The sequence below is a fragment of the Gorilla gorilla genome, chromosome 10 (assembly GCF_029281585.2).
Source record: "Gorilla gorilla gorilla isolate KB3781 chromosome 10, NHGRI_mGorGor1-v2.1_pri, whole genome shotgun sequence".
Lineage (NCBI taxonomy): Eukaryota > Metazoa > Chordata > Mammalia > Primates > Hominidae > Gorilla > Gorilla gorilla.
Window position 1 is genome coordinate 20069913 of NC_073234.2, and position 17682 is coordinate 20087594.

The window sequence follows — 17682 nt, forward strand, 5'->3', positions numbered from 1 at the left end:
ATTCTCAAAGGACAGGAGGCAGAAGGCACTGTGCAGCAATGAGCTGCTTCAGCTTGGCTGCTTGACTCCGTGGGATTATCACTCCTCTTCTACTGCAGGGAGGAAGAGAGCACAAACTCTGGAGGTCACGGTGCCCATTCTGCTGCATCCAGGCACAGCGCGTATGTGAGATGAGGATGAGCAAGAAGGAAGTGAGGGTATCAGATGAGAACTTGGGTGCGTTTCTTGGACATAGTTGGAGAGGAATTACCATCTGTAGTCCAAAGCCTCTCTACTTCCTTCATGCCCTATTTTGTCCCCCTACTCCTCGCCAAAGAGGTTGCCATTATTAGGATCCTTGTCATCTGAGGTTAAAATAAGACCAGTTCAAAGTGAGGAAACGTTATGGGCAGGCAGCCTGGCCCCTGCTTGTTCCTGGAGCCACACACAGCCTGAGTTCTCCAGGCAGAGGGGCTCTCCTAGAACATCCAGTCCCTTCTGCTGCCTCCACAAGCCTTCCTCAGCTGCCCTAGATGCTGCTCTACCCCTTTCCTCCAAGAAGGGAACCGCTTCTCCCCCAGCTTCCCTGACAGTTCATCCCAGTGTCTCTAGAGCCCTCTCTGGCAGGAAGCTTGAAGTGCCTGATCACTCTCTTTCTGGTTTGCAGTTCAGCCTCACACCCTCTCACTCTGCCGTCTCTGCACTTTGAGGACAGCTGCTCCCTGCTGACCTGTGCAACCCATGTAGTTAGTGTGGCCTCTGAATGGAAAGATGATTGGAAAGAGGCAGAATGGGAGCATACATCAATCCTGCTGGTTTGACAAGTGACATTCTTACAGGCAGATTCCTGCAGCGATGATGCTAGGAGAAAGAAACCTGATGCTTTGAAATGCCATTGCTCTGAGAATGTGTATAAAGCTGTATGGATATACAACAATGCACACAAACTCCTACCCTGGCCTTTTCCTGTGCACACAGTCACATTCCACAGGTGTCACCGATACCTTCTCTCCTCAAGGGAGGTCAGAGCATGGGATAAATTGCCATTCTAAAGTTGCTGATTTTAGCCCTCATTTGAATGGGCTACATGCCGTGGGGTCCAGTGGCCAAGGAAAACAACTGGGGTCTCCCCAAGCACAAGATAAGCCTGATTCAGAAGCCATGGAGGGCAAGGGGAATTATTCGCTTGTGCAAAATTCCAATAGAACAGATGCTGCTTTAAATCTGTGAGCCTTCTTTTGTGGGTCCTTAGATCCTGGGAAGGAAATGAGTGACAGTCATTATCGGAGACACCTTGCTGCCCCGCTTTACCCGTCCGTATTTGCTCAGGGCGATGTAGGTCCCTCGGTACAAGTCTGACTCGTAGGCGTTGTAATTGTTGGGCAGGAGGGTTTCTCTGAACTTGCATTCTTCTTGGAAGCTGGGCTGTGGAAGACATGGGCAAACAGCAGAGACTGGGTTACAAATGAGGAGTGCTGCAGATGCCAGCTGGGCCACAGAGAGTAGGCCCCTCTGCCAGGTGCCCTTCCCTTCTCTTTGTGAGACAACCACCGTGAGGTCTGAGCATCCTGGGTGAACAGAATGGTGAAAGGTTAGGATGGGAAGAGGCTGCAGGCTCTCATGGTTTCCTCTCACCTTCCCTCCTTTACGATAAGGAAACCAAGGCCCAGGGACACAGGGGATGGTCTGTGCCACATGGGGGTAGAGCTGAGGCTCTACCACTCAGGTGTCCTGACTTCCAGAGTAGTTTCTACTAAGTCCCTAGATGGTAACTTATTCCATTCAAAGAACAGACCAGGAAATGACACAAGCTGTTTTCTCAAGTCCACTCTGAGAGGGAGTCTACTGGAGCAGGGATGAGAGCTCAGGGTGCTATTTCGTGACTTTTCTACTTCCTAATTGTGTGACCTTGGGCAGGTTCCTCCCCTTGCAGCCTCAGTTCTCTTTTCCGAAGACTGTGTGTGGTGGGGGAAGAAGGAGAGAGGCAGTTGGTGGAGGGGGAGGAGACACAAGTGATCTCTTAAGCCCTTTCCAGCACTGCCTGTCTCTTTCTTTCTGCTTGTGGTTCCTCAGTCTGTCTTTCCTGGTTTAAGTCCCAAGTTTTCTATCCCTCAAAAAGGCCTATTCTCAGTTTTGACTTTGAGTCTAGAAGAGGTCTGGTACCTCCTAGACCAGGGGTCCCCGACCCCCAGGCTGCAGACCCATACCAGTCAGCGGCCCATACCCGTGCGGGACCCGGGCTGTACAGCAGGAGGTGAGCGGTGGGTGAGCGAAGCTTCATTTGTTTTCCAGCCACTCCCTATTGCCTGCAAGACCACCTGAGCTCCACCTCCTGTCAGATCAGCAGTGGCATTAGATTCTCATAGGAGCAAGAACCCTGTTGTGAACTTTGCATGTGAGGGATCTGGGTTGCCTGCTCCTTCTGAGAATCTAACTAATGCCTGATGATCTGAGGTGGAACAGTTTCATCCCCAAACCATCCCCTCATGTCCCCATCACTCACCCTGTCCATGGAAATAGTCTTCCATGAAACTGGTCCCTGGTGCCAAAAAGGCTGGGGACTGCTGTCCAAGACAATCATAGTTCTCCAGGGACATGCAGGAACAGAAATGGTGAGGAGCAGGAATTTTTACGGGGAAAAGGACCTGGTTCCCAATGTGACAGGTGAGGCCAAGGAGCCTGGGACCAACAAAAAAATGGCCCTTTCCATGCTAATTTTGTAGAGTGTGTGTGGACCACCTGTTCAGAACATGAACGCTGGACTTCCTGTCACATGAACGCTGGACTTCCTGGCACATGAACGCTGGACTTCCTGTCACATGAACCCTGGACTTCCTGTCTCACATGCACAGATTCATTCCCAGTACATCACCCCAAGTCCTCCTCTTTCCTCTGTAACCTGCCTGGGTGGCTGCCCTAAGGGAGTATGCGGGGAATTCCTGCTCTTGTGGGGAAGCAGCTGGGTTGGGGCTAGAAGAACAGAGAGTGAGGTGGGAGCCAGAGACCCAGGATCTACTCTTGAAAAGAAATATAGAATGAGAAATGGGTGGAGGATAACTTCTGACTCCTTCTTGCTTGAGTATAAAAAAAACCCGCTCGATGGCTACTGGGCTGTGCCAGAGGTGTCCTCTGACCTTCTGTAAAGGAATCGTAGTGCTAGTGTCCCATCTTGCTGGCAGTGTAGCTGGACGAGAACCTCTTGCTGTTCTGAAGGGCTGGTTAGTAGCTTGCTCCTCAGGGCCCCAAGACTCCCAGAGCCCTTTCAGTGGACCTCTCTGGCAACATTTAGAACAGCCATACTTTCTTTCCCAATAGACTCCAAGATCCCTGAGATGAGGACTGTGTCTTGCTTGGTACATGATGCTGAGTGGATGCTGGTTTAATAGCGACAACACGGCTGGTTTCAGTGGCTCACACCTGTAATCCAGTACTTTGGGAGGCCAAGGCAGGAGGATCACTTGAGCCCAGGAGTTTGAGAGGAACCTAGGCAACATAGCAAGACCTTGTCTCTACAAAAGCTTAAAAAAAAAAAAAAAAGGCAGGTATGATGGCGCATGCCTGTAGTCCCAGCTACTCTGGAGGCTGAGGTGGGAGAACCGCTTGAGGTCGAGGCTGCAGTGAGCCATGATCGCTCCGCCGCACTCCAGCCTGGGTGACAGAGTGAGGCCCTGTCTCAAGAATAAATAAATAAGTAAATAAGGACAGCACTGAAACATAAGGAGACCCCTGCATGGGTGGCTCTTTCAATGTGATGTGAGCGTGGGCGAGGGGACAGCCTTGCCTATGGGAACACGGTGAAACTGCCCTCATACGTTTTCCCCATCTTCTTCTCTCATGCTTGCAGCTTATTTACAAAGCACTTTCACTGATGTTAACTTGCTTGAGATAAATGTGAAGGCGTTCACTAGCCACGTCAACAGGTTAATGCCACACCAGGGGGGTGGGTTTTTCATAAGCTTTCCTGTTTTCCTCGTTAGGATGCTCAGTGAATATTTGTGGAATGGATGAATGAAGGGATGTCCTAAAGGTAAAAAGGATGAACTAATCAATGTAGGTCAAGAACATATTTGTGCCACAGCTTTAAGGTTAGACTGATGACAATAGCCTCTTAGCTACGTGAGCCTGGGGAAATCATTTAACCTCTAAAGCTTCAATTCCCTCATCTGTGAAGTAAGAACAGTAAGAAAAATTGTGTCATAGAACTGGAGTAAGCATTAATTGAAATAATGCATGGAAAGTCCTGGGAACAATGCTTGCTATACAGTAGAATTAAAAACAAATTAGTAGTAGTAGTATTCTTCTCCAAGTAAATAATGAACTACTTTACATTAAAAGCCTCAAAAGACTGCCTTACCCTGGATCACCAGTCCCATAAGACTTGCTGTGGGTTACTGGACAATTTAGCTTTTAAGCTCTGCGGTTTTTGACGGAGTGCCTGGGAGACAGTAAGCTTGCATGGAAGAGCAGGAAGCGAGAGGAAGGGCAGAGGCTGACGCTGGCTCTGAACCACGACCCCTCATTAGGAGCCTCTCTGGACCCTGGTTTCCTGCCCTGTGCACAGGACTTCAGTTGTTGGTGGGCAAGCTTGGGAGCAGCAGCACCAGGAAAAATTCAGCTCAGAACTGACTGAAGCATTCCAAGTAAAGCTACACTAATGAGAAGTCCAGTACAGGTCAATGAACAAAATAGAGTCCAGCAGTAGATCCCAACACATACATGGATGTAAAATGAAATGAATCTGAAATGAATATAAAGTAAAAGTGTTATTTTAAATCACTAGAGAAAACATGGTGTTGGAACAACTGAATGGTATTTCATTATAATGATAATAAAGTTTGATGTGTATGACTTTATCCCTTACATCAAAATAAATTCCAAAAGGAGTAAAGATTCAAATGTAAAAAAAAAGAACCATTAAAATCCAGAAAAAGTTTTTTTTAATAAACTCAGAATCAGGAACATCTTTCTAATCAGGACAAAAAAAATTAAAACCATTTTTAAAAAGTAATAAATTAGTCTTCTACTTGAAAAATATTACCTTAAAAGAAGAACAGAAATGGTAAACTGGATGAAAATATGTACAATACACATATGTCAAAGAATACATTTTGTTACTATATTCAGAACCCTAAACTCACTGGAGAATGAACAGCATTTATAAAACAGAAAATTCCCAGGAAAAGAACTATCAATGGCATTTGAGCAGAAGAGAATATGCCTAATAAGAGAAATGTAAGTTATAACTGTGAGATCCCATTTTTAGTGGCCAGATTTCAAAGAGAAAAGCGTTTGACACTATGCTCTCATTAGTGAGGGCACAGAAACTAGGAATTCTCATTTAATGTCCTCTGATGTGTATACTGTTATAATCTCTATAAAGAGCAATTTGGCAGCATCTACCAGAATAAAGGATGAATATAGCAACTGATCAGCAATTCCACTCCTAGAAATTTATCTTACTGATATCTTCCCACACACGCACAAAAGTTACTACAGCATTAAATAACAAAAGACCAAAAACAATGTATCTATTAAGAGAGGAGTAGCTGAGGTGGCTCGTGCCTGTAATCCCAGCACTTTGGGAGGCCAAGGTGGGTGGATCACGAGGTCAGGAGATTGAGACCATCCTGGTCAACATGGTGAAACCACATCTCTACCAAAATACAAAAAATTAGCTGGGCATGGTGGTGCATGCCTGTAGTCCCAGCTACTTGGGAGGCTAAGGCAGGGGCATCTCTTGGACCGGGGAGGTGGAGATTGCAGTGAGCCAAGACCGCACTCCAGCCTGGTGACAGAGCGAGACTCTATCTCAAAAAAAAAAAAAAAAAAAAAAAAAAAAAGAGAGAGAGAGGAGTAACTAACTCAATTATGGTAGATCCACATGATGGAATTCTATAAGCCTTGAAAAGATAAGAAGCCTCTCTGTAATGCATGAAATGGCCTCAAAGATACATTGCTAAGTGAAGACACAAGGTTTGAAAAAGTGTTAGCATAGTGTGCTCCTGTTTGTGTGATTTTTAAAAAAAGATGATACCGGTGTGTGCACGTGTGCGTTAGCTATTTCTGGAACGATATAATGGAATGAAACACTGGTAACTGTGGCTGCCTCTAGGGAGGAACTCAGTGGCTTCAAGACAATGGTAGGAGTGAGACTTTCCATACAATATTCTTTGATACTTTTTTCTCCTTAAAACATGTTCCTGTGTTACCTAGTCAAGTACGTAAATTATTTAAAGTGGGAAGGGAATTTAGGGTAGCAGATGGGCCAGGAAACGAAGCGAGAAAACATTTTGATCAGAAACTGGTGGTCTCCTTCTTATTGGGTCACGGCCCCTCTCCACCCACCAGCCTCCCCCCTGTTCTAACTTTGTATGTCCCTGGAGAGTAACCCGCCCAGTCAGTTCCAGAGAATTTATTTCTGATCTGGATGGTGGTTAAGGAAGGGAGAGGTTTCATGTGTTGTTTGCAAGCTCTAGTGAGGAAGTGAAATCTTGAGGTGGAGGAAGGGGAAGTGGGAGGAACTGAGTGACTTGGACAAGAAACTCTCAAGCCATTGCCCACTTCCCCGTGCCTAGAATGTGTCCATTTGAGAACCCAGCCTCTTCTAAACGTCTGGATCTCCTAACACATGATTGTTTAAGCGTGCATGACCATGGATGCGTAGATTGTACTTTGCTTCTCTGGTCATTCGATTTTGGATCATTCAAATCCACTCCCCCTCAACATACACACTTTTTTTTTCTGTTTCTATTTTTTTTAAGTTTACTACTTTTTTTTCTTTCCATTCCGCCCTTTTCTCTAGCTTGTCTCATATCCCTGGCCTTCCCCAGAATCCTGTACAAAACTAAAGTGAAAAAAGACAATTAGTAGATGAAGCTTGTGTTAGAAGCCCTAACCTTCCCCTTGCTGCTCTTTCTCCTCCGCCCTCAGCACCCACATCTGTGGGGATTGGAAGGCCAGGAGGCCTGTGGCATGAAGGAGAGATAATGCATTTTTTCTGAATGCTTCAGGCTGATGGGATTTTCCCGATGCCCAGAGTGCTGTTCAAGACCCAGCCCCTTAATTCATCTTCATCAGAGCCCTGAGCTTTGAGTTCTCATGGCTTGGGAGTGTTGGCCCCTCAGCTCTGGTGAAGAATGCACTCAAGCCAAGTGAACGCCATGTTCATAAAAGCAGCTACTGTATATGATTACTTGAACAAATGAAAATCATTCCACTGGGTCACATTTCCTGGACCTGCCGGGTTCAAGCCCCAGCATGACAATGTCTTCAATTCCATGTAGGTCTATTCAGACTTATATGCATTTGGCACTCACTATGGAGAAGGGCATTTCGCAGAGGAGCAAGCATATCCATGGGGTAGAGGTGCCTCCAAAGTGTGAGGTGGACAAGACAGCCACCCTCTTGCCTTTAGAGCTAAGTCACTTGGACCAACGAGGATCTAATCCTGCTTTTAAACATCTTCATCCTGTGCCCGCTGGGGCCATTTGTCCCTGTTCCTCCTGGCAGTGTGTTTTGGATGGAGAAGGATGGGGTGGAAGGATGTGGGCAAGAAGGAAAAATAAACCAACTCTTTGTCCTAAGACTTTCTTCTGCAGCCCCTGACTGCTGCTTTTCCTGTCTTTAGCTGAAATATCGTCAGCTCTGAAGATGCCTGCATTTTTCAACCCTTTTTCCTAGCACACAATTGCACTGTTGATTTAGGAATGTTGGAAAGTGTTTTCATCAGGTGTTTCATTCTTCTCACTCCAGTGCAGCTCTTTGTAGCAGGCGGGGATTTGTATGCAGAGCCTCAGGCCCCGCATAAGGGCATGCGCCTCCCGCTGCTCTCCAGCCCCATCTCCCAGCACTTCCTCATGGTGGGTGTCCTTCAACCCATTCCCTCGGGAGTGCTGTTTTCTGCTACAGTGGCAGCTGAGCCAAGGCAAGGCTGGTCCTCCCAGCCTTGTGATGCCCCAGATAATAATGCAGTGCCCCAGATAATAATGCCCCAATGTAATGCCCCAGATAATAATCAAAGGTCTTTGGGGGAAATCAATTTTGTCCTTTGCACATTGTCATACTGTTGACGAAAAGGATGTAAATGCGACTCTTCTTAGTAAAACTGAAATCACTTGAAAGCATGACCGAATTGCTGGTATCTTTTTACTAGTATATGTTTTTCTCAACTAAAGGATTCTAATAGAACCACTGTCAGGTGGAGATCCTTGATATTTTGTTTTCTGAATTTCAAAGGGGACCAAGGGGGCTAGAATTCACTGATTTCTGCCTCATCCTCAGAGAGCAGAGATCCAGGCCTAGAGAAGTTCAGTGACGTTGCCCAAAGTAAGACGAGTAGCTGGAGGGTAGGTTGGCCAGGAATTGGAACTCGGGTCGCGGAGCCCTGAAACAGGGCTGCACACAGCTGTGGCTGGACGTGTGACCCTGGAGACCCGGTGTCCGCAGCTGCACAGGGAGGATGAAGATCAAATGCACCTCCTAGGGGTGCTGTGAGATCATGCTCGTAAAGCCCTCTGCAGCCTGTGAATCCTAGCACAAGCAGTAGGCTAGTGCTCAGGGCAGGGCAGCTGTTTATATTGTCTAAAGGAGGGCCTGGCAAACTGCCCTGAGCCTCCACACCCCTCTTTCCAGGAGACAGACATGTGTGAAGCCACTTCTAGCCAGGTTTCCTTGGCCCTTATTCTCTGCCCACGAGTCGTTGCCTTGTCCCCCTCACCAACACCTCAGCCCCAGCCCAGTTTCCCTCCCCCACCCATGAGAAATCCCATGAACTGGCAGTAGCAGCTGAGCCTGGGAGATGAGGCAGCTCCGGGGGCTTAAAAGGAAATAGTGTGAATGAAATCATCACCCAGCAGGAGTCTTCCTGGCTCCGGGGATCAGTTGGCAATTGTTTTTTTAGACTGTGATAACGGCCTCTGAGGGGCGGAGAGGGAGGGGTAGAAGTTGCTCAGGAGCATCTGGTCCTGAGCCACACAAAACGTCAGGTGCCCCAGGCTTGGGGCACAGCTGTCCAGCCCCACTCTCTGTGTGCAGGCCCGGCTGGCCCTGAGGTCCAGGGAGGAGAATCTCCCTCCCTGGAGAAGATGCTCTTTGGCCAAATGCTACTGAGGGTGAAGGTAGGAGGGGTGGGAGGGCAGAGGTGAAGGGCGCCGGGTCTTTTCCCAGAAGTCTTCCTTTCTCCTGGACTCTGCTCGTTTAGTGAGCCCAGCGGTTCATCAACCTGCTTAACCCCCTTTGAAGTCATCAGCCAGTAACGGTGCTGCAGAGTGAGGGCTGGGGGTGGGGTGGTGGGTTTCAGGCATTAGGAGTCAGCCTCCTTTCCTTTTTGCTATTCTGAATGCTCTTCCCCCCTTTGTGGCGCTTTCTCTGATGGTTAAATCATGTATTCCCTTCCCGAGCCTTTCCCAGCTTCTCCTTCCAGGGCCAAGAGATTGAAAGTGGGAAGTGGGTAAATTTCCTCTATATTTGTGCATTTTCTCCTCCCCACAATTAAATTCCTTTCTGGGTAGGAAGAAAAAAGTAATAAATGGTTTGTTGATAAAGGTGACAAGGAGAAAGAAGAGTTGATGAAATTTGTGCTTTCTCCCAGGAGATTTACTTGCTAAAACGTCCCTTGCTTGCATGGAGTCCCACAGCCAACAGCCCAAATTCCCGGCTCTCCCGACCCTATGGGATTCCGGGCATTATGCAGGCTGGAAGGAAGGGATTCTTTGGGATGCCCCACCCTGCAGAGGGGAAACCTGCTCAACCAAAACCTGGGTCGGTCCCAGGCCTCTTCCTGTCCTCACCATCACTTTCCCAGAGAGCGGTGACAAGGATATGTCTCTTCTGTCTCATCTCACTCGCCCTCCAGCTCTCAGGTTCAGTGTAACATGGGGAGTGGGTGGTCCCCTGCCCTCCAGAGGCCATGTAGCCTGCTGACCCCCAAGCCTGCCTGTTCCTCAGAAACACCTGGCAAATTTAAAATACAAAAACAAACGGATTTCCAGACCCACATCCCAGCTCTGTTGAATAAGAATCTCCTAGGTAGGTACCTGGAAATCCATACTTTTAACAAGTTTCCAAGGTGACAGAGATGCAAACTGTCCACAGACCCGTGTGGGAGACCCACTGATTGTAATGCATGCCGTATGTCCACATAAACCAACCCAGACTGAGAGATGTTAGCACTAAAGAGTATGGGGCGGAGGCCACCTGGTGAACCCGTTCTTGTATTTCATAGACCTCCTCTGTTGGGACAGCTCCCCTGGGACCCAGTGCCAGTCCTGGATCTATTTCTTCACATCCCAGTCCTCAGTTTATCCTCCAAGGGGCAGTAGATCAGCCCTCCACACCCTCCCCATAAATAACTTTGATATTTTTTGAGGCCTGCTCTGAGGTCTTCCTTTTTAGCTTGCTTATTTCTGTCAAAGGAACTCTCCATCTCTTCAGCCTCATCGGGATGTTTGCCCCGCCATATTTTGGAATAAGCCAAATGATGGGCCGAGGGCTGCAGGAAAGAGTAGGTCAGTGAGAGCAGAGGGTTTGGTCAATGTGCTTAGAAGCTGGTTGCATTAACCCAAGTGCCAGCATTGGCACTCCCAGGGGTGACCTATGGGGGTGGGGATGGGAATGGGTGGGACTGGTACCAGCCTAAAGTGTATAATGGGTAGGCTGCTTCTCTAGCTTACATGATCGGAGACCAGAGGATTGAAAACCCTAGTGCAGAATCTCAGCACACTGATGAGGATGAAAATAGCCTCCCATTCCACTCCTCCTGCTGCGCATGAGGCTGGGGCATCTTGCAGGGCGCGTGTCATGGAGCAGCACACCCAGGCAGAGAGACAGGTTTGCTCTCGGGGCCTCGCCAGTGCAGGGAATCACACCTGCTCACAAGCCTGGATGCCAGAATGTGGGTTTCCCTCTGGCCCACGGGCTCCCTGAGCTGTGGTTTCCATTTAAGCACACAGGCTCCGTCCGGCAGGTGGGAACAGAAGAAGCACGGGCCAGGGCAGAGGACAATCACCCGTGAGGCTGAAGAAGCACAAGCTGCAAGGCCCCTCCCTTTCACAGGCTCCTCTCACAGCCTTTCCTTTCCCATTTAGATAGTCACTTCTCTACTCAGCATTTCATATTATTTTCTTCAACTGTGTAAGCATCAAGCCTTGTAAACCTGGCACTTCCCCGGCCTGGTGAACTCACCGTTGCGTACAATCTTCCTTTACTGTTCATGGCAATGAAGAGGGCACTTCTCACTCCAAAGAGACTCACCACGCCTCGCTCCACGGTGGAAATTTCCAGCAGGCCTGACAAAGAAAGGGGGGCCACATTACCTAAGGCTTGTGCAAATCAGAGTGGGAACTTGAGCCGACAAGGGCATCTCAGTCCATCCCCCTTCTCCTAGAAAGCCAGACTCTTCATCACCCCACCCATGATCCCTCTAACTCTAGGAGACCCTGGCTGCTGGACTCATCGAGTGCTGCCATTGTGCTGTTAGAAATCCAGTTCTGCAAGGGAAGGTTCTGATAGCAGAGTTAGGGGCTGCAGTGACCACTTAGCTATCTATTTAAGATGAGCTTTGAATCTGGGCTTTCACTGACATAATTACTTGAGGTCCTTGACTTGAGTAAAAAAGTAAATTCTGATTATTATTATTCTTCTTAATGTGTACTCTACATGTTTCAACAAATCTCAGCCCACTTAATCTTGAAAACACAGCAGCCACACCATAGCTGATGGCTTTCTTGGATCCTGCAGCCCCCATCCTTTCTTGGATAGGAGACTAACCATACAGCAAGCTGGCAGCTTGCAGGCAGCTTGCAGGATAAGAACCTGGGGACAGAGGGAGCCGCTGAAATAAAAAGAAGGATGTGCTTCAGTTGGACATTTTGCAATTGAATTTCCCTTCCTTCTCCAAGAAAGAAGCTGAATAAAAATGAGCTTGTGTCAAATTTGATCCAAGTATACTAACTGATTCTCCCTACCCAGGCCTTGGGGGCTTCCCAGACTAACGGTTCCTAGTGGTCTTACAAGGCATCAGATGGGCCAGTAATGCTGAAATAGTTAGTGCCACTGAGGATCTAACCAAGGCGATGGCAAAGGACACCAGGATGCTTGGACCACAGTATATTGAGCTTGCACCCAGGCAGGGTCACGTGGAATCATCTAAGTGGTAAGCAGCATTTCTGCCCCCTTTATCGTGCATCCTGTCCACTAGAGCAGGGCCCCTTCACCTTTTAGCCCTGCATGAGCCCAAACCCCCAAGCGTCCCGACTGGCTGCAGCTGGCACTCACTGTAGGGGTTCTCCTCGTGGGTCCCGCTGATCCGGCCGTCGGGGAGCACCTGGAGGTGAAAGCCGATGCCCACGTTGCAGTAGAGCCTCCGCTGCCGCTTGATCCCCACCAAATAGCCACTTTCCCAGTTCACCCCGGCGATCTCTCCAGCTAGCCCGGCGCGAGACCTGGACAACAGGGTGCCCCAGCCCCTCGAGTCCAGCAGCGTGTTGTTGGCACGGGTGCCTGCAGGCGAGGGCACCACCATGCCCACTAGGATGCCTAGGAAGACGAGAGCCCACAGCGTGCCCTGCAGACGTCCTGCTCCCCGGGACATAGTGATGAACAGTTTCTGTCCCAGGGCCATCCACCTTGCCTCTCAGGCACGTGGTCAGAATTAATGGCCCTAAAAATACCGCCCTTCTTGTTTTTCTCCCTCCGGCATGGCGGCAGGGGCTTATTTTTGGAAGGCAGATGAAGGCTGCTGACATGAAACCAAAGCCTCCATCGGGCACTCGGGTTGAGAGCAGAGGGACCCAGGCTGAGCCGCGGCCGGTAGAGACCATGGCTCGGGGACGCTCTCTAGCTCGCCCGCTTGCTCCGTCCCTAGTTGATGATATTTGATTTGACCTATCTTTATAGTTGCTTCAGCAGCCCGGCCCTCCCCTCCACCCATCATCGCCCTGACGTCAACCCGCCCAGCTCACTTATCCAGGGCTGTAACATTAACCTGCTCTTGGGCCTGGCTGCCTCCCCAGACCCCCATCACCCTCCACACTCCCCAGGGGTTCTGGGAGCCACTGTCATTCCAACTATGAGGCAGGAATGAAGTGAGCAGGGAGCATCTCTGGGGGAGGGGGGAGCTGGCTGGGGGCCCAGGGAAAGAGAGAGGAGAGAGGCCACCCAGGACCCATATTGGGCAGAAGTTCTTTGCCTGGCAGTGCTGGCTTCCTTATTTAGAGGGCAATAGGTAGAGGCAGGGATGGGAAAAGGCTTGTGGTAGTGATGACTGTAGCCTCAAGTCACCCTTGAGATCTTTTCATGGAAACAGCTCATGGTGGAGGGGAACACTGAAAGGCCAAACCCTTTCAGCAGGAGGGCACAGACATTCTCAGGGGGGTGGGGATGGGGGTTGTTCAAGGAGCTTTAAGATTGTGGAGGGAAGGAGGGCAAGGGCAAGGTTTGCCTGCTCACTGTCCTGGTCCCGACATTCACCTGGGGTGGAAGTTGTGTCTGGCCTTTGACACAGCCCCCTGGCCATTCTCCCCCCTGGATTTATCCCTGGCATGTGACTGATATTATTCCCATTTCACAGATGAGGAAGTTGAGGCTTAGAGAGGTTAAATGACCTGCCCGAGTTACCACAGCTAATAAGTAGCAAAGCCAGAACTTCTAAGGTGTGCCTGAGTCTAAAGCCTGTGCATGTCTAATGCTTGCAGTAGAAGTTGGCTGGCCCATAGAGTCTGTTTAGCTCCTTAAATGCCAACAGCACATCATAGAGTTATTTCAGTAGCATAAAATGATTTATTTGTTAAAAAAAACTTAGGTGTCTTTGATGTACATGGGAACTTCTGTATTTGCAGATAACTTTTGCTGGGCTGATATTACACTCAGAAACTAGTAAAAATATTTCTGCCAGGAAGTTATTCCTACACTCATTTATCTTATTCCCATATTACTTTTAAATAGATTACATGTCTAACTGAAGTGAGAAAAAAAATGTAAAGCTACCAGAAAACTCACTGCACAAATTGCTATACAATATAAGACGGAACTATTAATACGTCTCTGAGGGTGAATAAGTTAACAAGGCTCGCCGGGGAATTGAATTAACTTGAGTTAAAAATCCTGTTTCTTGTACTTCAATCCAGGTCTTAATCTGTTGGTGAGACATTAGCACTGATTGTGCTGGGATTGGAGGGAGTATGTGTGGGGTGATGACAGTGGCATACAGATGGATTTGAGTGTCCTGAGCAGTAGAGCTGGTCTCAGCAGGCAGCTCCCTCAGCCACACTCTACACCCACATTGCAGGCTGCAGGCAGCCTGGAAAAGCTCCTGGGGTGAGTTCCATGGTCCAAGGACTCTACTGAGGCACCACCGCCTTCCCTCTGATTCTAAACCTTCTGCTGTGCCCTGGGTCCCAGCCTCTGGTCTGTGGCTTCTACCTGCCTTCTCTCTGCCCTTCTGCCTCGTTCACTGGGTTCGATGCTTTGGTTCAAATTTCTGTCAAGCCATGTGTTTCAGTGTTGCCCTAGACATGCCTTCTCAAATCCTGTGAAGCCCAGATGTCTGTCTTTACCCTCAGCTGGTAAACTGAATGGGGAGGGACATAGGCACCACTTGTTCCTACTGTCACCACGGGCCCCCTGACTTCCCCATTGGCTTCCTCTCCCTTCCACTGCCGTTGTCCCATACCCAATCTCATCATCACCAGCACTGCCATTTCCCATGAGGAAAGATGTTGCCTTATAGGCTCAGATTGAGTCTACTATGTAGGCCTTTGTTGGAAAACTGTTTTTAAAAATCCTTCTGCAAAGTAAAAGGTTCATGAATAATCCGAAGACAAAGTTGTCAACAAAAAGAACTTCACTTTGGATTTCCAGCTGGGTTTCATATAGTTAAGCTTTCATGGATGCAAGAGCAGTGGGGACACTTCCTCAGTGATGTTGTTTGGAATCTTGTGTTAATTATGCTGGTGGTCCTCACTTAGGGAAGAGACGGTCCAGAAACATGTTGGATGGTAAGGAGAAGTCAGTCTGAAGTTAACACTTGCCTTGGATAATCGGAGAGGTGCTCACCAGCAGAGCTCAGAATCTCTGTGGAATTTCTTGGAACCCATCCACTTTGGGACTGCCTTAGGAGAGAGATTAAACTATAACAAGGTCCATGCCATATACCAGTAAAAATGGTAACGCTCCTTAGATTCATCTCATCCTGGATTCCCTCTGTGCAGAGGTTGTGGTTGATGTCTCATAAAGCAATGGGCTTTGGAATGGGGACACCTGGATTTGAATCTCAACTCCACCATTTAGTAGCTGTGTGACCTTAGGAAAGTTCTGGACCTCTCTGAGCTTATTTTGTCATCTGCAAAATGATATCATTACTTCCTAAGGTTGTTACAGTGACTAGCAATAATACATACAACTGGCCCAGTGCAGAGCGCAGTATAGCTATTTCCCAGAAATTTCCCTGAAACACATTGAAAATCTCTCACCCAATTAAAGAGGACAAACCCAAAGTGAGAAAGACCATCTCTCATCTCACGGTGTGGGAGAGACACGTGGGCTTCCAGTTCTTCATTGCCATCCACCACAGCATATGTTGTGATGGCTGCTAACATATGCAGAAGCAGGCAGCCCAGATTCCTCAAATGTTCTGAAAACCAGTGAGAGCCTTGGTGTCATCCCCTGTTAAATTTAAAACTTAAGTAATTCATGCTATTAAAAAGCCTGGGTCTTATTTTTATCGGGTGATGCGATGAGGCCCTGTTCTGAATGTACCTCCCCTGCCTGTCTCTATAGCAACTTTACTGTGCTCATATAGCCATATATTTTTCCTGAAGGCTAATTAGGTTGACAACTGCTAGGTCTTCTTGGCTTACCAGATTTGCACTTGACCCTTCTCTTGGGGCTTAGGGACCCCTATGGATGTGACGTGATAGAGAAAAGAGTAACAGGTGGAAGAGGCCTCTCTCCATGGACCCCTCTTGCAAATAGTTGGCCAACAGCCTTTGGGGATTGTCAATCACTCTCGCTGGATGAGCCAAGATCCAGTGGAGGTGAGTGGGAAAATACGTTAATGTCTATCTCCTTCCACAACAGGGTCCTTGTCCCCAAGGGGGATACCACAAAATACAGATTTGTCAGATTTGGCAATGCTTAGCCACACCAACCTTCCGCATCATCTGCATGGCAGAACTCCCTCCGTCACATCAGGTGGTTGCTCTCTGTGACTGCTTTGTGTTACATAATCGGGATCAAATGCCTGATGGGTGACCAAAAGGGAAAGCACATAAAACTCAGATGAGCCTCATCCACGTAGATTGTGAAAAGCTGTGCTTACTTGTACTTTTTACATTTGGTTTTGAAAAACTAGCATTTGCCTTTTTCTATAGATAATTTGGAAAATGTGGAAAATGATAAGGTGGAAAACAAAATAGCTGTTTGTGCTTAGTGTCTTTGTCTCTTTTGTCTCAAAGTCTGTCTTTGTGTGAGCTTGGCACAGTGGCCTTGAAGCCTCCCTGTATCTCCTCCCCATCTTGCTCAGACAGGCAGCTCTGCACCTATCCCTGGTTTTTTAGTGGTAGAGATTGCTCACAGGATTTAATTGGCATGAGATGGACATGTGTAGAGATGAGGATCGAGGAAGGATTCCCGCCCTAGGCCTGAGCAAAGAGGGACATTTGCAGCTCATAAACTTGCTACATGAGGGAGAATTCAAGAGAAACAGTTTCAACTGATCAACAGTGTCCAGGTTGGACTTCTGCAAAGACAAGCCAGCCATTATCTTGCTAGCTATTCCCTGGGGAAACCTAAACTTTGTACTTTCCTAGTAGAACTCAACTTTTCCCAGGCCTCACCCACTTACACAGTGGGAGCCATTAACAGTTATAATCCACATTTCCCTAGTTCTTGCTTCTTCCAACTCATGTGGAATTTCACCCCACTACAAATCACCCCCAAGATATTTCTGCAGTTTCAGAGCATGTCTCACATATGTTCACGAGCATGTGACTGCTTCTGCCTGGGCACATTGCCAGGCACCTGCATGGATCTCCCTGTTCTCCAGCCTTTCCACCTCCTGCTGGGCAGCCCGGGGGTGTTCCCTTTCTCACTACAGCTCAGCACCTGAAGCCCTCAAGGAGCCAGAACTGCTTTATGTCCTGTTTCAAAGCCAGGAAGAATACCTTAGTCCCCGTCTTCATGTTATACCTATTAAGGAAATACCTGGCCAGTACTACTCATGCCCTGGCAATCTGCTGATTTGAAGTTCTTTTCAGACTCCTTGCCCTGCAAAGGACTCAGTCTTGTTATGGGTTAAGCTGATCAGGTGGGATTCCCATTTCCTTCCATGTGGATTATTTTTCTGGAGGCCCCTCAACCCCTCAGACAAATACACTTCTGCTGGGGCTGGCCCATCTGCATTGTCTATATGTGTCTGAATCCTGGCTTGAGTTCAGACTGGAGACCCTGCCCCACTCCCAGAGACCCCTACAATGGGGAGGGAAGGAGCCCCTGAACACGCAGCTTTGTGGTCTGGTTGGTCACCAAGTATTTGCAGAGTTTTCTGGGAGAAAGATTCTCCTCTCCACACTAGCAGTCATCTCCTTGCGTTAAAGTGCTTCTTGATCTGTCCCTTCAATCTGAGCCCCATGTGGCTGTGTCTCTCAGCGTGACTTCCTATCTCCTAGCGCTGTCTTTCTTCTCTGTCTCACTCATGCTCTTCCCTTC

At 48.3% G+C, this 17682-nt stretch overlaps 1 protein-coding gene across 1 annotated transcript; it reads right to left on the reverse strand.

Annotated features, from left to right (window-relative positions):
• Nucleotides 1–982: 982 nt before the first annotated feature.
• On the reverse strand, nucleotides 983–12843 carry FGF6 (fibroblast growth factor 6). Its single transcript, XM_004052526.2, has 3 exons — nucleotides 12253–12843; nucleotides 11161–11264; nucleotides 983–1404 (listed from the first exon to the last, which is right to left on the reverse strand). Exons 1-3 carry the CDS (start codon nucleotides 12596–12598, stop codon nucleotides 1228–1230), a joined length of 627 nt encoding a protein of 208 aa, XP_004052574.1. The 5' UTR covers nucleotides 12599–12843; the 3' UTR covers nucleotides 983–1227.
• Between the last annotated feature and the right edge of the window lie 4839 nt (nucleotides 12844–17682).

Excerpts from the sequence above, each read along its gene's own strand:
- FGF6 (XM_004052526.2), bottom strand. The coding sequence starts at position 12,598 with ATGGCCCTGGGACAGAAACTGTTCATCACTATGTCCCGGGGAGCAGGA. Across the intron at positions 11,265-12,252 it reads CCACGAGGAGAACCCCTACA|GCCTGCTGGAAATTTCCACC; the intron begins GTGAGTGCCAGC and ends TTTCTTTGTCAG. Across the intron at positions 1,405-11,160 it reads AAGGAAGATTGTACGCAACG|CCCAGCTTCCAAGAAGAATG; the intron begins GTGAGTTCACCA and ends TGTCTTCCACAG.